At 42.2% G+C, this 16,343-nt stretch overlaps 2 protein-coding genes across 2 annotated transcripts in view; both read right to left on the bottom strand.

The window, feature by feature from the left end:
• The window catches only part of LOC102299451 (homer protein homolog 3), a 17,488-nt gene extending 14,001 nt beyond the window's left edge, over positions 1-3,487 (bottom strand). The window contains exons 1-2 of the mRNA XM_042220048.1: positions 3,374-3,487; positions 3,136-3,184 (exon numbers count right to left, since the gene is read on the bottom strand). Of these exons, the coding sequence (XP_042075982.1) occupies positions 3,136-3,158 (23 nt within the window). The 5' untranslated portion in view covers positions 3,159-3,184; positions 3,374-3,487. The remainder of the gene's footprint in view (positions 1-3,135; positions 3,185-3,373) is intronic.
• LOC102299761 (regulator of nonsense transcripts 1) lies at positions 3,374-16,343 on the bottom strand. The gene is made up of 24 exons (XM_042219984.1): positions 15,942-16,343; positions 15,205-15,341; positions 14,812-14,901; positions 14,057-14,224; positions 13,786-13,966; positions 13,055-13,216; positions 12,658-12,742; positions 12,371-12,469; positions 11,457-11,565; positions 11,176-11,335; positions 10,944-11,062; positions 10,594-10,758; positions 10,209-10,323; positions 9,838-9,981; positions 9,520-9,733; positions 9,092-9,209; positions 8,668-8,824; positions 8,314-8,456; positions 8,051-8,225; positions 7,767-7,848; positions 7,514-7,675; positions 7,157-7,413; positions 6,888-7,007; positions 3,374-6,536 (listed from the first exon to the last, which is right to left on the bottom strand). The coding sequence occupies exons 1-23, from the start codon at positions 16,110-16,112 to the stop codon at positions 6,891-6,893; spliced, it is 3,330 nt and encodes a 1,109-aa protein (XP_042075918.1). The 5' UTR covers positions 16,113-16,343; the 3' UTR covers positions 3,374-6,536; positions 6,888-6,890.

Genomic DNA, 16,343 nt, shown 5'->3' with positions numbered 1-16,343 from the left:
TCAAAGTAAAAATTCCTCTTTGCAGACTTAAAGTAATGTGCACTGGCACTGAAGGAACTGAATGTAAAGTCTAAATGTATAAAATGAGCATCAAACCATTAAAATATGGTCCATTAATAAAACCGTTTTGCTTAAAAATCCTTTCTTGTTTGCATGAAAAACACAAATCTGTCTTTTTTTTCTTCATAACAGGACATCTCTGTCTCCCCTGTCATCCAGGGACAGATCATCCTTTGGCTATCTCCCACTATTTTTCCTGCGTCATCCACCAGTCAAACAGGGTTAGCTGGCAAAGCATGTTGACTAGAACTCTCTGAACCCACTCCCGAGTCGTCACCCTCCACGCTCTGATCTGCGCCTGGCAGGTTTTGCTCCGATGTATCCTGGATACGAGGTAAATATATCAAAGCAACACAGTCAGTGGTGCCGGGAGGTGGTTTAGCCACTGCCCTGTGGTGTGAACAGCAGCACTGCTAACCCCTCCTTTCTCCTCAGCAGGGGTGAAAGTGAGTATCACAAGAAGACGCCTCTGTCATTCACTGGTATAGAAATGCAAATCAGAAGAGCTGCTATGTAGTAAAATAATGAAATAGTTCAAAAAAAGGACGTGCATTCTTTAACGCACTATAGCTATTTCCAGTGGAACTGCATTATTTTGGCTAGTCTTGGTGCAGTGACCTCATTGCAAATACAAAAACCAACAATGGTTTCTCTGGATGCATTTCATGTAGACATGGTTGAGATAACCTGCTATAGTTCACAATGACCATCAGAATGGAGAAAGGTGCTTAAAAAAGGGACTTTGCTGTTGGTGCCAGACAGGCTGGTCTGAGTATTTCGGAAACTGTTGATCTACTGGGATTTTCCCACACAATAATTTCTAGGGTTTACAGAGAATGGTCTGAAAATATCCACTTGGCTTGTTGATGCCAAGGTCAGAGGAGAATGGCCAGCCTGCTTCAATTCTGACCCTACCTGGGGGGCAACATTAATTCAAATAATCACTCATTACAACCAAGTTAAGCAGAAGAGCATCTCTGAATGCATAACACATCTACCCTTGAAGCAGATGGGCTACAGCAGCAGAAGCCCAACCCTTTCAACCATGTTCCAGTCTGATAATAAGCCATGCTGCAATTCTGCTTTTCAGTCACATTAACTCTCTGCTGCCTGCGGCTTTTATGCTTCCTGATTAAGACAGGAAACAGCATAAAGGTCAGCCCGCTGTGACCTCTGCAGAAAATGGTACAAACAGGTCATTATTTAAGCCCAAGGGGAAAAAAGCTACTAACCAGTTATCAGAAAGTCAAGGGACTATCAAATAATCTGTCATATTTATGTTATTCTTTATTTTCCATGAAGCCCATGAGTCAGTCAATAAGGTCATTGATGTCAAACAATCATAAAGTGCTAGTTTTACACAGAACATAAAATGGGTAAGAGTGAAGGCGGACCTGCTATTAACTCTAATATCATCCCATCACTGCCACGCTTTCACCTTGCCTGAGGTGACGAGCTCTGCCACATAATATCTGGCATCCGACCGAACAACACGGACCGCTTTGCAAACAGAACGAACCAGGAATCAACCAAACGGACAAACACAGGCTGCAAACGTGTTTGTGTCAACATGTTTAGTTTCCTCTCTCAGAAAACGTTTGAAACACAAAGGTGGTCAAACTAGTGTATGTATATGCTGAAAGAAATGAACAGTGTAGTTTTTATGGCAGCTGCATTTTAACAGAGACAAAATATGAAACAAAAACCTTATGTCTGGAGCTGCATGCATGATTTTGACAAATGGGGTGAGGATGATTGTTGAGGAAGGTGGTGGATCAGCCCAAAGCTCCACGGGAAGAGATTGTTAACGATCTGAAGGCAGTTGGAACTGCAGTCACCAACAACACCATTGGTAACACAGGATGCTGCAATACATTGAAATATTGCAGAACCTGCAAGTTCCCCTTCTCAAGAAGGCACGTGCACACCTCTGTCTTCAGTTTGCCAGTCACAATCTCGATTTAGAGAAGGTTTGCGAGAAAACCAATATCGAGCTCTTTGGAAGAGAAATGCTGAGTTCGACTAAAAGAACACCATCCTCTACAGACAAGCACAGAGGTGGAAACAGACAGGGCCATGTACCATGAAACTGTGGATACTGCCAAAGCACCAAAGGAGTGGCTAAAGAAGAGGTCATAAAGTGGTGCAGCCAGGCTCCAGACCTCAATCTTACAGAAAACGGTTGGAGGGAACTGAAGCATCAAACTGCATAGCAGCAGTCAAGAATTTCACTCACTGATCTGCAAATCAATTATAACTTTTATGTGATGTTTACTTTTCTTGTCGAATGAAGTGATTCACCAGGGGATCGAATAATTATTTCCCCCTCTGTATAGTCTGTTAACTGAACAGCAGAACAATTCAATTACTTGACCTTCATCCTCAGTAGAGGGGGTGGCCTACTTAATGGAGGTCTCTAAGCATGATAACAAAGCCTGGGAGTGATTAGACAGGAATTAGTGTGTTCATCCTGAGGCGTAGCTCTGACCTCTGTCACTAACTACAATATCTAAAATCTGTTTCACCTGGTTTCTTTTGATCTAAATCTTCTAAGAGAAATGTTAAACACTACACAGTCTGATTAATAAAAAAGGGAGTGAGGCAGCAATAGGAAATATCTACATTAACGTGAGTGAAAGTAGGATTTTGTCATGGTAACACCTGCTCCCCTAGGATGGCCCCAGAATCGATGCTTCTCCTCCCAATCAGCTGAAAATGGTTTTAAATAAACTAAGCTGGGGCCACATGGGACTACATAACAATATGTCTTAATTTAACAGATTCATTAAGTCTGAAATGAAACCAGAGCGCTGCTCCAGATGTGCTCCACAGCCAGCATCAGCAGAGCAGTGATAAATGTTCATATGCAGCCTTACTACTACAGTTTTAAACTCACTATAAATGATTGCTTTAAATCAAAGCTTAAGTCCCCCTGATCTGATAACAAGATCTCAAAGTATTTGTGTTAGATTTATGTAAAGTGTCTGCCATCCCGATGTCACATGCAAGTACAAGAAATCTAAATAAATAAATAAATAAATAAATAGAAAAGGACAAGCTGGTAGATGGCCATACCTTTCTCTGTGGTGAGGAAACATCTTAGAAGATCACCAAGACTTCTTTTCTGTAAAAGAAAAGACTGAGGATTGGTTAGACAACTGTTAACGTAAATTACTTTAATAAAAAAATTATACCAGAAAAAAAACCCCGGAATAATCATAAAAGTTTGTCCCTGTAGTTTAACATTTTTCCCCGCTCTTAATTCTTACTTAAAGTCTAGTTAAATCTGTGTCGTGGATAGAGAGGCGCTTACCCCATTTCGGTGTAAAACCTCGTCGAGTCTGTTATCTAACAATATTTTGCGTCCTGAAACTGCTGCTGCTGTCCCAGTTGGTCTCCTCTTCCTTTCAGTCACAGCTACCAGATGCTTTATTCTTGCTTTATTCTCCAGGGGGGGGAGGTTTCACCGCAAGGCGCTGCACTCCGCCTGCTGCAGCCCGCCAAGTGGCACCGTCCTGCCCCGAGCAGCTCGCAGAGTCAGAAGCCGGGGAGAGCAGAGCTGCTGCGGACGGCAATGGCTGAAGTGACCGCGGGCTGCTCCGAGTCCATCTTCGTCCTGCCACAGAACACGGGACCTCTCTTTGTTTCCTCGTCTTTCACTGCTTATCCTGTACGGCCAAACCTCTCTGTTCTCCCCTTCAGTTGTTGGCTCTTCATCCGGCCGGCTGTTCGCATTCAACAGCCGGCTGTATAGTACCACCTGCTGGCTCTGCAGCCTCCAAACACCCGCTCCAGCTGTGTGTGACAGTCAGGTATGGAAACTATGTCAACGCGCCTGCATGTGTGCAGTGCAAACCGGAGCTTTAAGGTCTGCCTTGACCTAAAAAAGAAAAAGAAGAAGAAGAAAAAAAAGTGAAGAGTCGTGCAACAGCCCATTTAGGACCTATTGGTGTAATGAGATTTTGCAATATGAGAATCCTCCTGTTGTTTTGCCCTCTTAAGCAGATTAAAGAGAACTCCACATGCTAGTAATTCATCTCACAGGAGAAATAAAAGACTCAAATCAAGCTGAATGAGCAAAAAGAAGCAAACTTTAATTTTCCAAGATTATTAACACAAGATTTTCTTTTTGTGAGTACACTTTTTAAGCACCAACATCAGTTAGTGGGAAGAAAACAAAAACAAAAAACAGTGCAGCAAACATAAAAACATTGTTCACTTCAGCTTTAAACAGCAATAAGCCAAACAAGGTCACAGCAAAAGTACAGAGGAAGAACTCAAAAGTTAGCCTCAGTTCATAAGACATGCAAAAACCACGTGTAGGCTTGAGATGTTTTATATGTTGGTGATTTTTATGTAAAAGGTAAAGCAGAGCAGTTTTCAAAGTTGAAGATGTGGAGTCGAAGAATAATTTAGAGCAAATCTACAGATATATAAATGGGGTGAGACTATTAATTTGATGTCCTACACAGCATAAAGACACACCTACTTAACTTGCCTATTGTAGCATTAAAGAAAAACCAATAATTCACGCTTCGCAGGTTTCATTCCTGTGGATGCCTTTTCTCTTTGGCAGCCTGAGCACTCTTCACCACACGCTCTGCCCTCTTAGCATCTACAACAGGATGTTAAAATTATTAAGACGCTTTGGCTCAGAGTGGACAATCCAAAGCCATTACCGCTCAGAAAATGACAAAGTTCTTCAGTATAGTGGATTCAACAACATAAAAAGGAAAGCTTTTAGCATCACATGGATAACATGAGGCGGTGAAAGATACTGATGTAAGCTTCACTAGTGCGAAACGAGAACTTACAACACCGAGTACTGAAACAGAGATACAAAGTTCATCATAGACCAAACTAACTGCTCTGTCCTCAACATGATTGTACTACTGCTTTAACAGTTTCACACTCTTCTATAGGTTAAAGACTAACAAAAAGCAAAGAAAATCAAGATGAATGGGGGGTGGGGGGGTGCTTATCTACATAAATGTTAAACTTGGGTTACATGTGTTCGTAATTTGAAGGTAACTTCACCTAAGATGTGTAACCTCTAAATGTGTCATCGGTCGACTTCTCAAATGCATCATCAAAACATCTGTGTCCAACGTGGTGAAACCAAGTTGTCCGTTGTACAGTTGAGCCTTACATGTTTTCACCCTCCTTTTCAGTGAGCATTCATGTCAAGTACTCCACCACGTGTACCATTTACACCTCTGTCTCACCGTCTGCATGTTTTATGACGTCTGACTTCAGGGCAAGGCTCTTTGGGAAGTTCTGCCCTCTTGATTCGGCTTATCAGGCGCTTTCAGCTATATGTGCTTGGCGACTGCTATCTGCTAGCTTTAGCAGCTTTGGGGGAGGGGTCAGCAGAAAAGAATGACAGCTTTATTCAGTTACAAGCTGGTTACAGTGCCCTCACTCGTCCTTTTGCACTATTAAAAAGACACAAAGAAGAACAACAAAACAAAACAAAAACAAAAAACAAAAACAAAATTATCTCACGATCCGCAGGTCTTTGGAGCTCAGATTTGGAGACAAAAATGTTTTTCTTTTTTACGTTTGCACATTTAAGAGCTTCTTCCACCACTTTGTTCTTTGCAGACCACCTAGGGAAAGACCCGCCTTGAAAGATGGCCAACTACACTAGCTTGCGTCACTGAAAACCCTCAATGAAAACAGCCTTTATTTAGAAAACTTTCCAACTCAAAGCTGAGAAAGCAAAGCAAATGACCCATAACTGGTTAGTCCTCAAATTTCTTTTAAACCTCTGAGGCACAGCACCACAAGCATTTCTGAGTTCTGTTGAGATGCCAAACGTTTCTCCCGGTTGCTTAAAAATGTGATCAAATGCAGAACCTCGATTCAAGCTTTGAGTTTAAAAAAGTTGCCATGTCAACTGCTTCAAGAGCTGCGTCTCCATTTATTTTTCTCTCTCACTCCAAGTCACAGTGGACGTCCTGTTGTTAGCTTGGAGGACTTGTGTGAGACACCTCTTCTCCTTCTTTCTCAGCTTTTGGAGCAAGAATCCCAACCACACCGCCTGGAGATCCGAGGGTTCGGGGGCACGCGAGGGACAAGATGACGCAGTCGGCCCCTTTCCCCTCTCCAGAATGCCTCAGATCTTTTCGCCCTCCTCGACCTGTTGAAGGTCTCACCTCTCCCAACTGCGCCGCTCCGAGGACAACAGCTTTCTCCTTTGCTATGTCTTCGCGTGTGAGCAGCAGTGCCTTCTCTCCTCTACCAGTCTCCCACTCTTTCCGTCTTGCTCTCGTCCTGTCCAGCTCTACTCCCATTTTTACTCTCACTCTTGTGATTGGTTGGTTTCTCACGGTCTCTCTCCTGTTACTTTCACACAGTGGTGCTTCGGTTGTAGCAGTGGAAAACGGGTATCCATGTTTGTTCTTTTTTGTTATTACCCAGATTAAAATACCAATGAACTAAGCTTCACACAGGCCTAGCTCCTTTCCTGCAACCTGCAAGACAAACACACTTGTTTCAGAGAACATTCATTTAGCTTTTCAGTGCACTGCAACATACACATTGTATCAGACTCTGAAATTAATCCAAGTCTCTTAAATGTTAAATAAAAAGTTGGAGAAACCCGTTAGTAAGTTCAGCTTAACATAAAGATAAAAACAGCTTGCCTGATCTGCAAGGGCAACAAAACCCACACAACAGCACATCGAGCTCTGGCACGTGTGTTCAAAGTTAAAGTTAGTTCTAACCTATGTGTTAAAAGCGCATGATAGCATAATTTAATCAAAAAAGTTGAACTACTCCTTTCATTTTAGTGAGTCATCTTAGCCCACAGTGGAATATCTTACAGTCTAGTACTGGGACAGTCCAGTCACACCACCATGGTAGGCCCGCTCCCCCTGGTACGTGGAATCCTGGGACAAAGCCACATCAATCTGAGACTTGAACTCATCTCCAAGGTAACTGTCCTATAACGGGACAAACAAAAAGAGATCAGTCAACAGTTATTCCTTCATTTCCTTCCATGCAGTAGAGAAATCTTGGACATGTTTTTAAGAGAAAATCTGGGCAAATGCTGGACTAGGTCAGAAACAGTTTTTCAGATAAACAAACCAACCTGGGAGAGTTCAGGCTGGGAGAGCCCAGGCTGGCTCATCTGTGACGGCTGGCTCATGTTAATGTAGCCCTGCGTCAGAGGGCCCTGGGAGAACGGCTGGGAGCCCTGGTCCTGGCTAGTCTGGCTTGTAGTCATTTGACCCCCATGCTGTCCGCGGTCTGTTCCACCGCTGTGGTTTCCACGGTTTCTTTGACGGCCACCTCGAGTTCCCCCACCTCCTCCGCTGCCCGATTTGCCCTTTAGACCGCCACCGCGACCTGTTCGTAGATCAAGTCGGGTAACAAAATTCCATTAAACAATTCCTAGCTGCCTTAAGGGGAAACTGGAGGTAGCATGACAAATTTATGACTTTCTCACCTCCTGTAGGTCCATTCACCTGTCCCAAGTATCCTGGTGGAGGAATCGGAGGCATCACAAGGTTGAAGGGGATTGGGATGTTCATGGAGGACATGGGATTGGCACCTGTGCCAATCATACCGATCTGGTCATGCGTCTGGAAATACATGTTGGACGAACGCCCTGCAGTAGTACGCATGTTAAATGCACTTAGTTAATTATACTTTTTCAGTTGGGGGAAAAAGGTGTGTATGGGGTAAGAAAGACATCTCACCGTTGCTGCTACGATCGTAAACAGACCCAGGAATGAGGGCCTCCCTCGCATCATACATAGCTGTGCTCATGAATCGGCCACCCTAAAAAAGAAAACAATAAGAAAGCTCATCTTTGCGTCTTTGCAGTGATGTATTATACTGGTTTATTTTTAGTCCTCAGTACAAAAGCAACAAATATTCATAATCGAAAAACAACAAACAAAAAAAACAAACACACACACACACACACACACACACACACACACACACACACACACACACACACACACACACATAAACTCACAGGGTTGATGGTGTTCACCAGCTTGCGGGGCTTGCTGAATTGCATGAGGCTCTCCCTCAGGTTGTTGAGTGGGCCTTCAACCAGGACCTTCTGCTCCTTGTAGTAATTGAGCAGGTGGTTCCAAAGAGGCTGCTTGGACAGGGCTTTGGGGTTTCCCACAATGATCACGCCATATCTGTGACAGAGCAAAAGACAGTAACAAATTAGGGCACGTTGTCCTCAAAGTGATGGTTTCAAAAAGCTGGTGAGGTTTCTTGCATTACCTGGCCCTGGTGAGTGCCACGTTAAGACGTCTGGGATCATTGAGGAAGCCGATGCCCTGGTGCTCGTTGGCCCTCACGCAGGACAGGATGATGAAGTCTTTCTCTCTCCCTTGGAAAGCATCAACACTGGCTATTTCCACCTCCTGCACAAAGTATGAAGACATTCTTGGGTGAGGCGTTTTATATTTTATTCCAACACTAAACACAAGTGCCTGAAATTCTTTGGTCCTGTGTCCTGCGTAGGTGCTACAACAAGTGTTTGGCCTCTCCTTTAAGGATGCTGGTATTTCATTAGTTTAGACTGACTCAATTTAACATTCATTTGAAGTTTGAATGAAACATTTCTCAGTCTACCTGGTAGAGTTTGGTGTGGAGGGAGCCACTGAACTGCATGTACTGGACTAGATAGGACCTCTGACCCTCATAGGGAGTGATGATACCAATCTGATCAGGTTTTGCTCCAGCCTTCAGCAACCTCGTTGTTATTTTCTCCACATTGGCTGCCTCAGTCCTGCATGAACAAGTAGAGTGAGTAGAATGATTTTTCTTTTGAATATAGAAAATCTGAAGTAACACAGGAATCTATTAACCTTGACTATAAACAGATGAGACATCACTTCAAGCATACAGTGTTTCTGAACACCTAAGTCATCTACTTTATATCAGGATTGTTCGAAGTGATTCAGAAAATTTATGTCTGTCAAATATTGGCTATTTTCAGGCATCATTTAGGCACTAAAAGGCAGACACAGGCAACAGAGTCCAAGAAAGTTGGCACCTGTTCAAATAAGATGTTCCAGAGCTAGCAATTTCCTCTTGGCCTTGGGTGACATAGAAGAACATCGGCTTGTCTGGTTGGGGCCACTGGAAGTCGAAGCCTTTTTTCACACGGTCCGCTGCAGAAAGAACAAACAGATTATGGTGTGCAGTCTGGTACACTTAATAATCACATTAATAAGCTGGATATGATTAGCGACAGGCTGTGTTACATCTATGAGTCAGCTGCCAGATGACTACATTTTAGAAGAGCATAAAAAACAAATGCAAATGTTTTACAGCCTAGAGTGGGTTTAAAGAAATATCCAACACATAAAGTGTCACATAAAGCAGCATATACAGACGGTAAAGATCTTTATTTACTTTTAAGTGTCTGTACTGGTAAGAAATGAGGAAATGTGAGGTTGTATGTCTTTCTTTCCATCTCACCAGCAGTGACTCCGTTCTGCAGAGAACCCTCATAAAAGATGTTGGAGGGGAAGGCACTGAGGGCCGGGTGCATGCGGTACTGGACCTGCAGACGGATTGGTCGGATCCCCAAAACTACAAGACGCTCGAACAGAGACTGGGACAGACCTGCTTTAGCTGCCTTCTTACACATCACCACAGGTCCCAGCTGGCAGTGATCACCCACAAGAATCAACTATGAAGAAAATAAACACATCGTTACAAATTGCAGCAGTTTAAGCTGATCACTAATACTTCAGATTACTCATCAAGTGTTATTTTCACTTATGGAGCTTCAACCTGCTTGGCTCCAAGGACTACAGGCACCATGCACTCTGGCTCGGTGGCCTGGGTGCTCTCATCGATCAGGATAGATCTGAACTGCATCTTGGCCAGACGAGGATCTCCTGCCCCAACGCATGTACAGCAGATCACGTCAGCATTCTGGCAAAGAGAAAAGAGAGAAAGTTGAGTTTCATTATGATGAAGTATCACTTGTTTTTTTTCCTTAATAAACAATCACAACAATAAATAATATTTTAGTAAAAAGTTAATGGAAAGTCTCATCATACAAACTATGACAAAAAAAAATATGGATGAATACACATTACTGTGCCTAGCACTGTCATAAACAGGACATATTTAGAGTTCAGCAAGTCCAAATGACACACCATAAGCAACTCTCTCTCAGCAGTGCGCCTCAGAGCTCTGTAGCGCTTCTCATCTGAGGAGGACAGCTCTCCAGTCTCATCCTTCAGCTGTTGGAGTTTCTGAAGCTCTGGCATACTGCAGGCATGAACACATTTATCAGAGTGTGAGATCAGTGATGTGTTTGTGTGCAAAGATTGTGTGCTGCTCTGACACAAACTGTTATAATACAACATCATAATCTTAGTTGTGGTTCCCCTAAACAGTTTTAAACTGACTGTGTAAAACTAAAGCATGTATGGTAGTTTTATTGAATCAATACAGACCAACAGCTAGTCCAACTCTTTAAAAAGAAGACAAAACAGGCTAATCACAAATGCACAAAAAAGATAGACAGATGTGTGTTACCTGTCCATATTACGGGTCTGGTTGTGCAGAGCCAGGAATGACACTGGTGAGTCTATGGCCTCTCTGCTCTTGGCACAGAGTCTCACCACCTTGAGCCCTGTTTGGTGAATCTTCTCAGTGAGCTGATCAACTGCAATATTACTGGGAGCACAAACCAGCACAGGCCTGGGAAGACAATTTTAAACCGTATTAATGGTCTTTTTTTCTAATTATTTATTTCAGCCAGGACTAAGGTCATAAAGACTTCAAGGAATATTGTAAAAAAAACAACATTAAGTTAAATGTAGAGTAAATAAAGAATAAAGCAGAAAGGTGGCATTACAAAAAAAGACTAGAGTCAAGTTTCGTACCCATTTCCTTGTCTGGCGAGGTGGTACACAATGGTGGCAGAGGTGACCGTCTTTCCTGTGCCAGGTGGGCCCTGGATCAGACTGAGGGGGCGCTGCAGCACTGTTTTCACAGCGTACACCTGCATCACAAAACAAAAAAATCCATGTGATCTCTGACAGGACAAAGTCCAAGAGGCCAGGTAGCAAGCAAAACTCATTTCAGTCATGTAACACGCCTTCTTCTCCAACTCACCTGGGAGTGGTTAAGGTCAGGGAGGCCTTGAGCAGTGAAGCGTTTGGGCAGCTGGCACTTGATGACCACATCCTCTACCTCATGTCCCAGCAGTTTGTGGTAGATGTAACCAGACACTGAAGTCTCATCCACAGCAAATGTCTTCAGAGCACTCTGCATCCTGAAAAGAAAAACATATTTTTTTAACAAAACACTGTTATTGTAACTGATACAGAACTTTAGGTTTCAGGTCTTTATTGCACTAATCACATCAAATACAAGAGTGCACAGATTTGAAATACCTATCAAAGGAAGTGGACTTCCACACAAAGTCCACCTGAAAGATGTGAGGGATCTCCACTGGAGCCCCGGCACTGCTCCTTAACTCGATGGCTATTTCATCACCATAATCTGAGACAGAAGGTCAAGGAAACAGCTAACGCTTCAATATGTACTGGAGTAACAAAAACCATTTCATTTCTGGCACTGTATGTCTTACCCAGATTATTCCCCAACTGGACTCACAGATATTCCTAATGATACATTTTAGATAACTTCCTATTTTAAAAGTGCATCCATCCCAAACTCCAAAATTCCAATAATTTATGAGCGGTCTCTCACAAGTACTGAGGGACAATCACAGTCTTCTTCTGCATGTAAAAACGTAAGCAGCAGCTACTCTGTCCTTTAATGAAATGCAAACCCAGCTGCACAACAGTGCATGTAGAATGTTTTGGGTTTGGAAGAAGTGAATAAAAAGGTCTGCATGAAAGTTTTACATAACGTTTGCCTTTCTGCAATTCATTTTTGAATGCAAGTCATGCAAACACTGCTTTGCATTTCTGGTTAAAACACCTAAAGTGATTCAGTCTCTACTTCATGTTAGTTTCATTAACACTAAATGTTCAAACTGTGGAGGAGAGTCACTAAAAATGCAATGATCCACAGCCTTGGATTGTACTTGTGGTGTAGTGTAAATTAGAAATTATCCTGTATAAACAAGATCTAAATATAGAAATTGTTTCCAAAATACACTGGAGCATGAAGGAAGACAAGTTTGTTTATATGGTTGTAGTTTCACACAGCCGCCACTAGGTGTTCCTAAAGATCCATACATCACCTTACCTGTAGTTTTAAATGTGTATAAACAGATTATATGGTTAAACTGTAGTGTGTAGCTTGGGGATGGTATGCCTATTCAAAGTCATAAGGATACTGTCAGGGACTTTGATGACATGTCCAATGCCTTTCCAAGGAGGGGCCAGGTCTCCTTTGTATCTCAGGCAAATTTCATCTCCCTGCATCAGCCGCATATCTAAACAACAGGTGATGAGACAAAATATTTTTTAAAATGCACATTAAGAAAAAAAAAATTTCAAAATGAGTGCAAAGGATTATAAAATCATACAACCGAATAAGTTTAAAGAGTGCACACACAAATCACAAAGCAACATAGTATGAAGTGATGGCTGTAAACTTCACAGTGAAACTACTGCTACATACCCGAGTCTGTCTTGGGAAGGGTGAAATAAGCAATCCTCTTCTTATTCAGGCCCAAGTCCCATCTTACGGTGATGTTGTCTTGTGTCTGTTGAGAAATAAATTAATAACAAAATTATAATTAATATATAAATATATAAATTATATTATAAAAATAATAAATGTAAACAACAGAAACAGCAATGACGCTCATCCATTTTTCAAAATTATCATACACAATAAAAACTATGAGTACGTTTTGGTTACAAAATCCTCAAGAAGTAAATGCAGAAAATCCCTGGCTATAGATCTAAGCTTTTAAGTCATACAGTAAAAAAAAAAGAATTCACTTACAAACAAAACAAATAGCTAAAGTACTGTGACAAGAAATCATACAAACTGTTATCAAGTTGTTTGTTACCTGTGACTCTTTGAGTTTCTTATCATAGTCAGCTTCCAGCTTCACAAGAGGACCAAAAATGTTTTGGTACTGGTAGGCATCCTCATAGCGAAGCAGGACATGTTGGGGCTCCTCATCTACTCCAGGCTTTTCCAGGTCCTCCAAGGTTGCTGTGGGATTTTCCTACCAAGGAATAAAAAATTAAAAAAAAATTAAAAAAAAAGAAAGAGAACAAACAAACCCACCCACCCACACGTCAGATCGTGCATGATAAGATTAAAAATGTGGATAGAAAAGCAAAAAAATATTTAGAGATGGGCAGGTTCCTTTGTGGTGAAAAATAGTAGATTCAAACTAAGAAACATTCAGATAATTTGGTATGTAAGCACAGTGAAATCCATAAATCTTATGATAGATCATTACTATTTTACTGCTTCAGTTTTAGGTTCCTGCATTAGGTCTGCTGGCTCACTACCTTAATGTTAGTCTATTTGAACACATGAATAGAACCAAAGGCAGTATTTAGTACAGTTATATATTTGCAAATATAACAAGTCAAAAACATCTGGAGGAAAAAGATTAATGTTCTAGCACGCACATGAAACAGACAGTGCAGACATTTCCGTTACATTATTTGCATAACAGACAGCTGTATAAATTCATCTGGTTAAGTGTAACTATATAGATAAGTCTGATCCGCACTCAAATTCGTGCTGTGGAATATTTACATAGTGAAGGTGGTGTGACAGTACCTTCCACAGCTCCTCCAGCTTGTTGATCTGCTGAGCAGTGATCTGGCGTGCCCGGAGCTGCTCCTGTTCTGAGGGAATTTTGACCAACCAGGAAAGAAAGCAGCGGTCCTGGATTAAAGGCTGCCACTGTGAGCTGTCCCAGTTGATGTCTTTCAGGCTACTCTGGCTAGCACATGGCTGCCTGTGTTAAAATCAAAACAAAAAAGTCAAACATAATTTGTTTAAACGACCCCTATGGGTGAACAGTCAACTACCCAGGTTTTGCCCTTACCTGCACAGTAACACCACAACTGAGTCAGCCTTGGCAGGAATGAAGCCAAGCAAGAAGACGTTGCGACAGCCACAGTTGTAGCACTCCAAAACCGTTTCCCCCAGGGGGCCATCTTTATGCAGGGTCACCTCCTTGGACTTTGCCCTCACCAGGTGGTTAACAATGTGGCTACAAGTGAGTAGAATAGCAATTAAGGCACTAGCTGGAAAAAAAAGCAAGACTGTGCATTCAGTACACTAATAATTCTTACTTTCCAAGTCTCAGCTCAACATGTTCTAACCATGCAATTGTCGTCTCAAAACCCCACTGTGCAGTGACAGAATTATGAAACCTGATTTGTCTATAATGTCAAAGCAAATACACTGTGTGTGTTTACTAAAAGAGCTGAATGAATAGGGAATGCTTTGTATGACAGAGGTAATCCACAATAGTCTGGTTTTAACTGTAGCAGTTCAGGAAATAATACAGTACTAGGTTAAACAGTTCTTTACTTTGGATTTCAAAATTAAACATTAGCCTAAGTGGCCTTTCACAGTCAAACAATCTTCTTTGACTTCTGCCTTAAGTCAACAATGAAACTATAGTCATCCATTTTTAATAGCTGTTTCACAACAAAACAGAAACTCATTATTACAGTCACTGTACTCGTCTAACTAAAGGATAGCGCACCTGTAAAATGATCCCCTCAAGTGTTATTTAGTTAAGACCCAACATAGGACGGAGCAAAAAGAGGCTGGTAAGTGAGTGCATTTTACCTGCCAGAAGTGTTTCCACGGCCGTTGCAAAACCACTTCTTGCTGGTGTTGCAGTAGACCACACAGGCTGGATCGTGAATCCCACAATAACTGAAGGAGAGTCAAAATTGAACAAGAAATGCAAAGCATTTTTATATAAAAGACCACACAGAAAAAAAGAGCCAGAAAACAGGGAAATTGCACTTCCCCAACTTATACTCTTACAAGACCTCTGGTGTGGCAAACCCACATACTAAAACCAAAAATCAACTGGCAGTAGCCTTTTACAGCTGTGTAAAGCAACAATGCATGCACAATAAATCCAAACTGCAAAGAGAGACCATAAAACAACAAAATAAAATGACACAAGCAATGGATGACAGGCAATTCAGAAACATTAGTCTGGTCCTTTACCTGCAAGCATGCACAGGAAGGTCCTTGGTATAGTAAGTGTCCTCCTCATCCTCCTCAAAGTTCAACTCTGCCAGTAATTGGCTGGCCTTCACAACAGGGTCGTCTCCATTCTGTAACACACCATCAGGGCCATTGACCTGAGGAGACAAACGAATTTAAGAGTCATGAAACGAAACTTATTGTCGACATTATGCATTATATGCCACAGGATCACACATCGTCAACTGATACTGGAAAAGATGGGCGCCAAACTGGGCAGTCAACCAGACCGATGAAGTCTTATGTAATGTAATTTTTCCACAGCAGCAGTCATACTGTCCCATCATTAAACGGACTGTTGACAGTATTAGAATAATTGCCTCTACTGACCAGTGATTGTTATTTTTCAGTGACAATGTATTTAGTGCATATAACTACAAGTAAGAGAAATAAATAACTGCCGGTACATATATGTATGGGCACTTTTGCTGGTTTACCACGCAGAAAATTCAGTCTTAGTTCATATAGCAATAAAGTCAAGTGGCTTTACATGCTAGTTATATCGGCATGCTAGCTATGTTAGCCGTGAGCTAAGCTGGCTAGTTGCCGTGCTAGCCATTAGCGGAATAAAAGCATGGTAACGGAGGCAAGGCGTCAGATGCTAACGATGTTGTTAGCCATCGTTAGCTGATTCACGTTTTGTCAACACAGCAGGACCTTCATTCATGCACAGAAACGGCGTGAATAACCACACGAACCTGGCCGTCTAGCTGACTCTGGGTTTGGCCTTGAGTCTGGGTCTGGCTCGGCAGGGTAAAATCGGTGAAGTCGTACTCGGAGCCCTGAGTGTCCGCTCCCAGCAGCTCGGCTTCCTCGGTGTCCAGGAACGTTAGAGTCTGCGAGCTCGGCCCGTACGCCTCGACACTCATGTTTTTCACCCTTTTGTCAGAGGTATTTTGGCTGTTGCTACAATATTCCACAACTGTTGATGCTTCAGATCAAACCGAACAACGGACACAAGCTAATAATAAGAAAATGACAAACAGTGGTGGCAAGAGAGAAAGACAGGGGGAGCCTTGATCGCGGCGGCGTTCCGTTCGTCTTCTCCACCCCCGCTCCTTTCCTCTCATCCCTCAGTACCACTTGTCTCCTATAGGAAG

This window comes from Haplochromis burtoni, unplaced genomic scaffold (assembly GCF_018398535.1).
Source record: "Haplochromis burtoni strain Fernald_Lab_line unplaced genomic scaffold, NCSU_Asbu1 Contig_41, whole genome shotgun sequence".
In the NCBI taxonomy this organism is placed as follows: Eukaryota; Metazoa; Chordata; class Actinopteri; order Cichliformes; family Cichlidae; genus Haplochromis; species Haplochromis burtoni.
This window is presented reverse-complemented; position numbering and strand designations above follow the sequence as displayed.

What these genes read in the sequence shown, in the direction of transcription:
- LOC102299761 (XM_042219984.1), bottom strand. Translation starts at nt 16,112, where the DNA reads ATGAGTGTCGAGGCGTACGGGCCGAGCTCGCAGACTCTAACGTTCCTG. An exon ending in TGGTGAACACCATCAACCCT is followed by an intron (nt 7,849 to 8,050) that starts GTGAGTTTATGT and finishes TTTCTTTTTTAG; the next exon opens with GGTGGCCGATTCATGAGCAC. An exon ending in TTACGATCGTAGCAGCAACG is followed by an intron (nt 7,676 to 7,766) that starts GTGAGATGTCTT and finishes GTACTACTGCAG; the next exon opens with GGCGTTCGTCCAACATGTAT.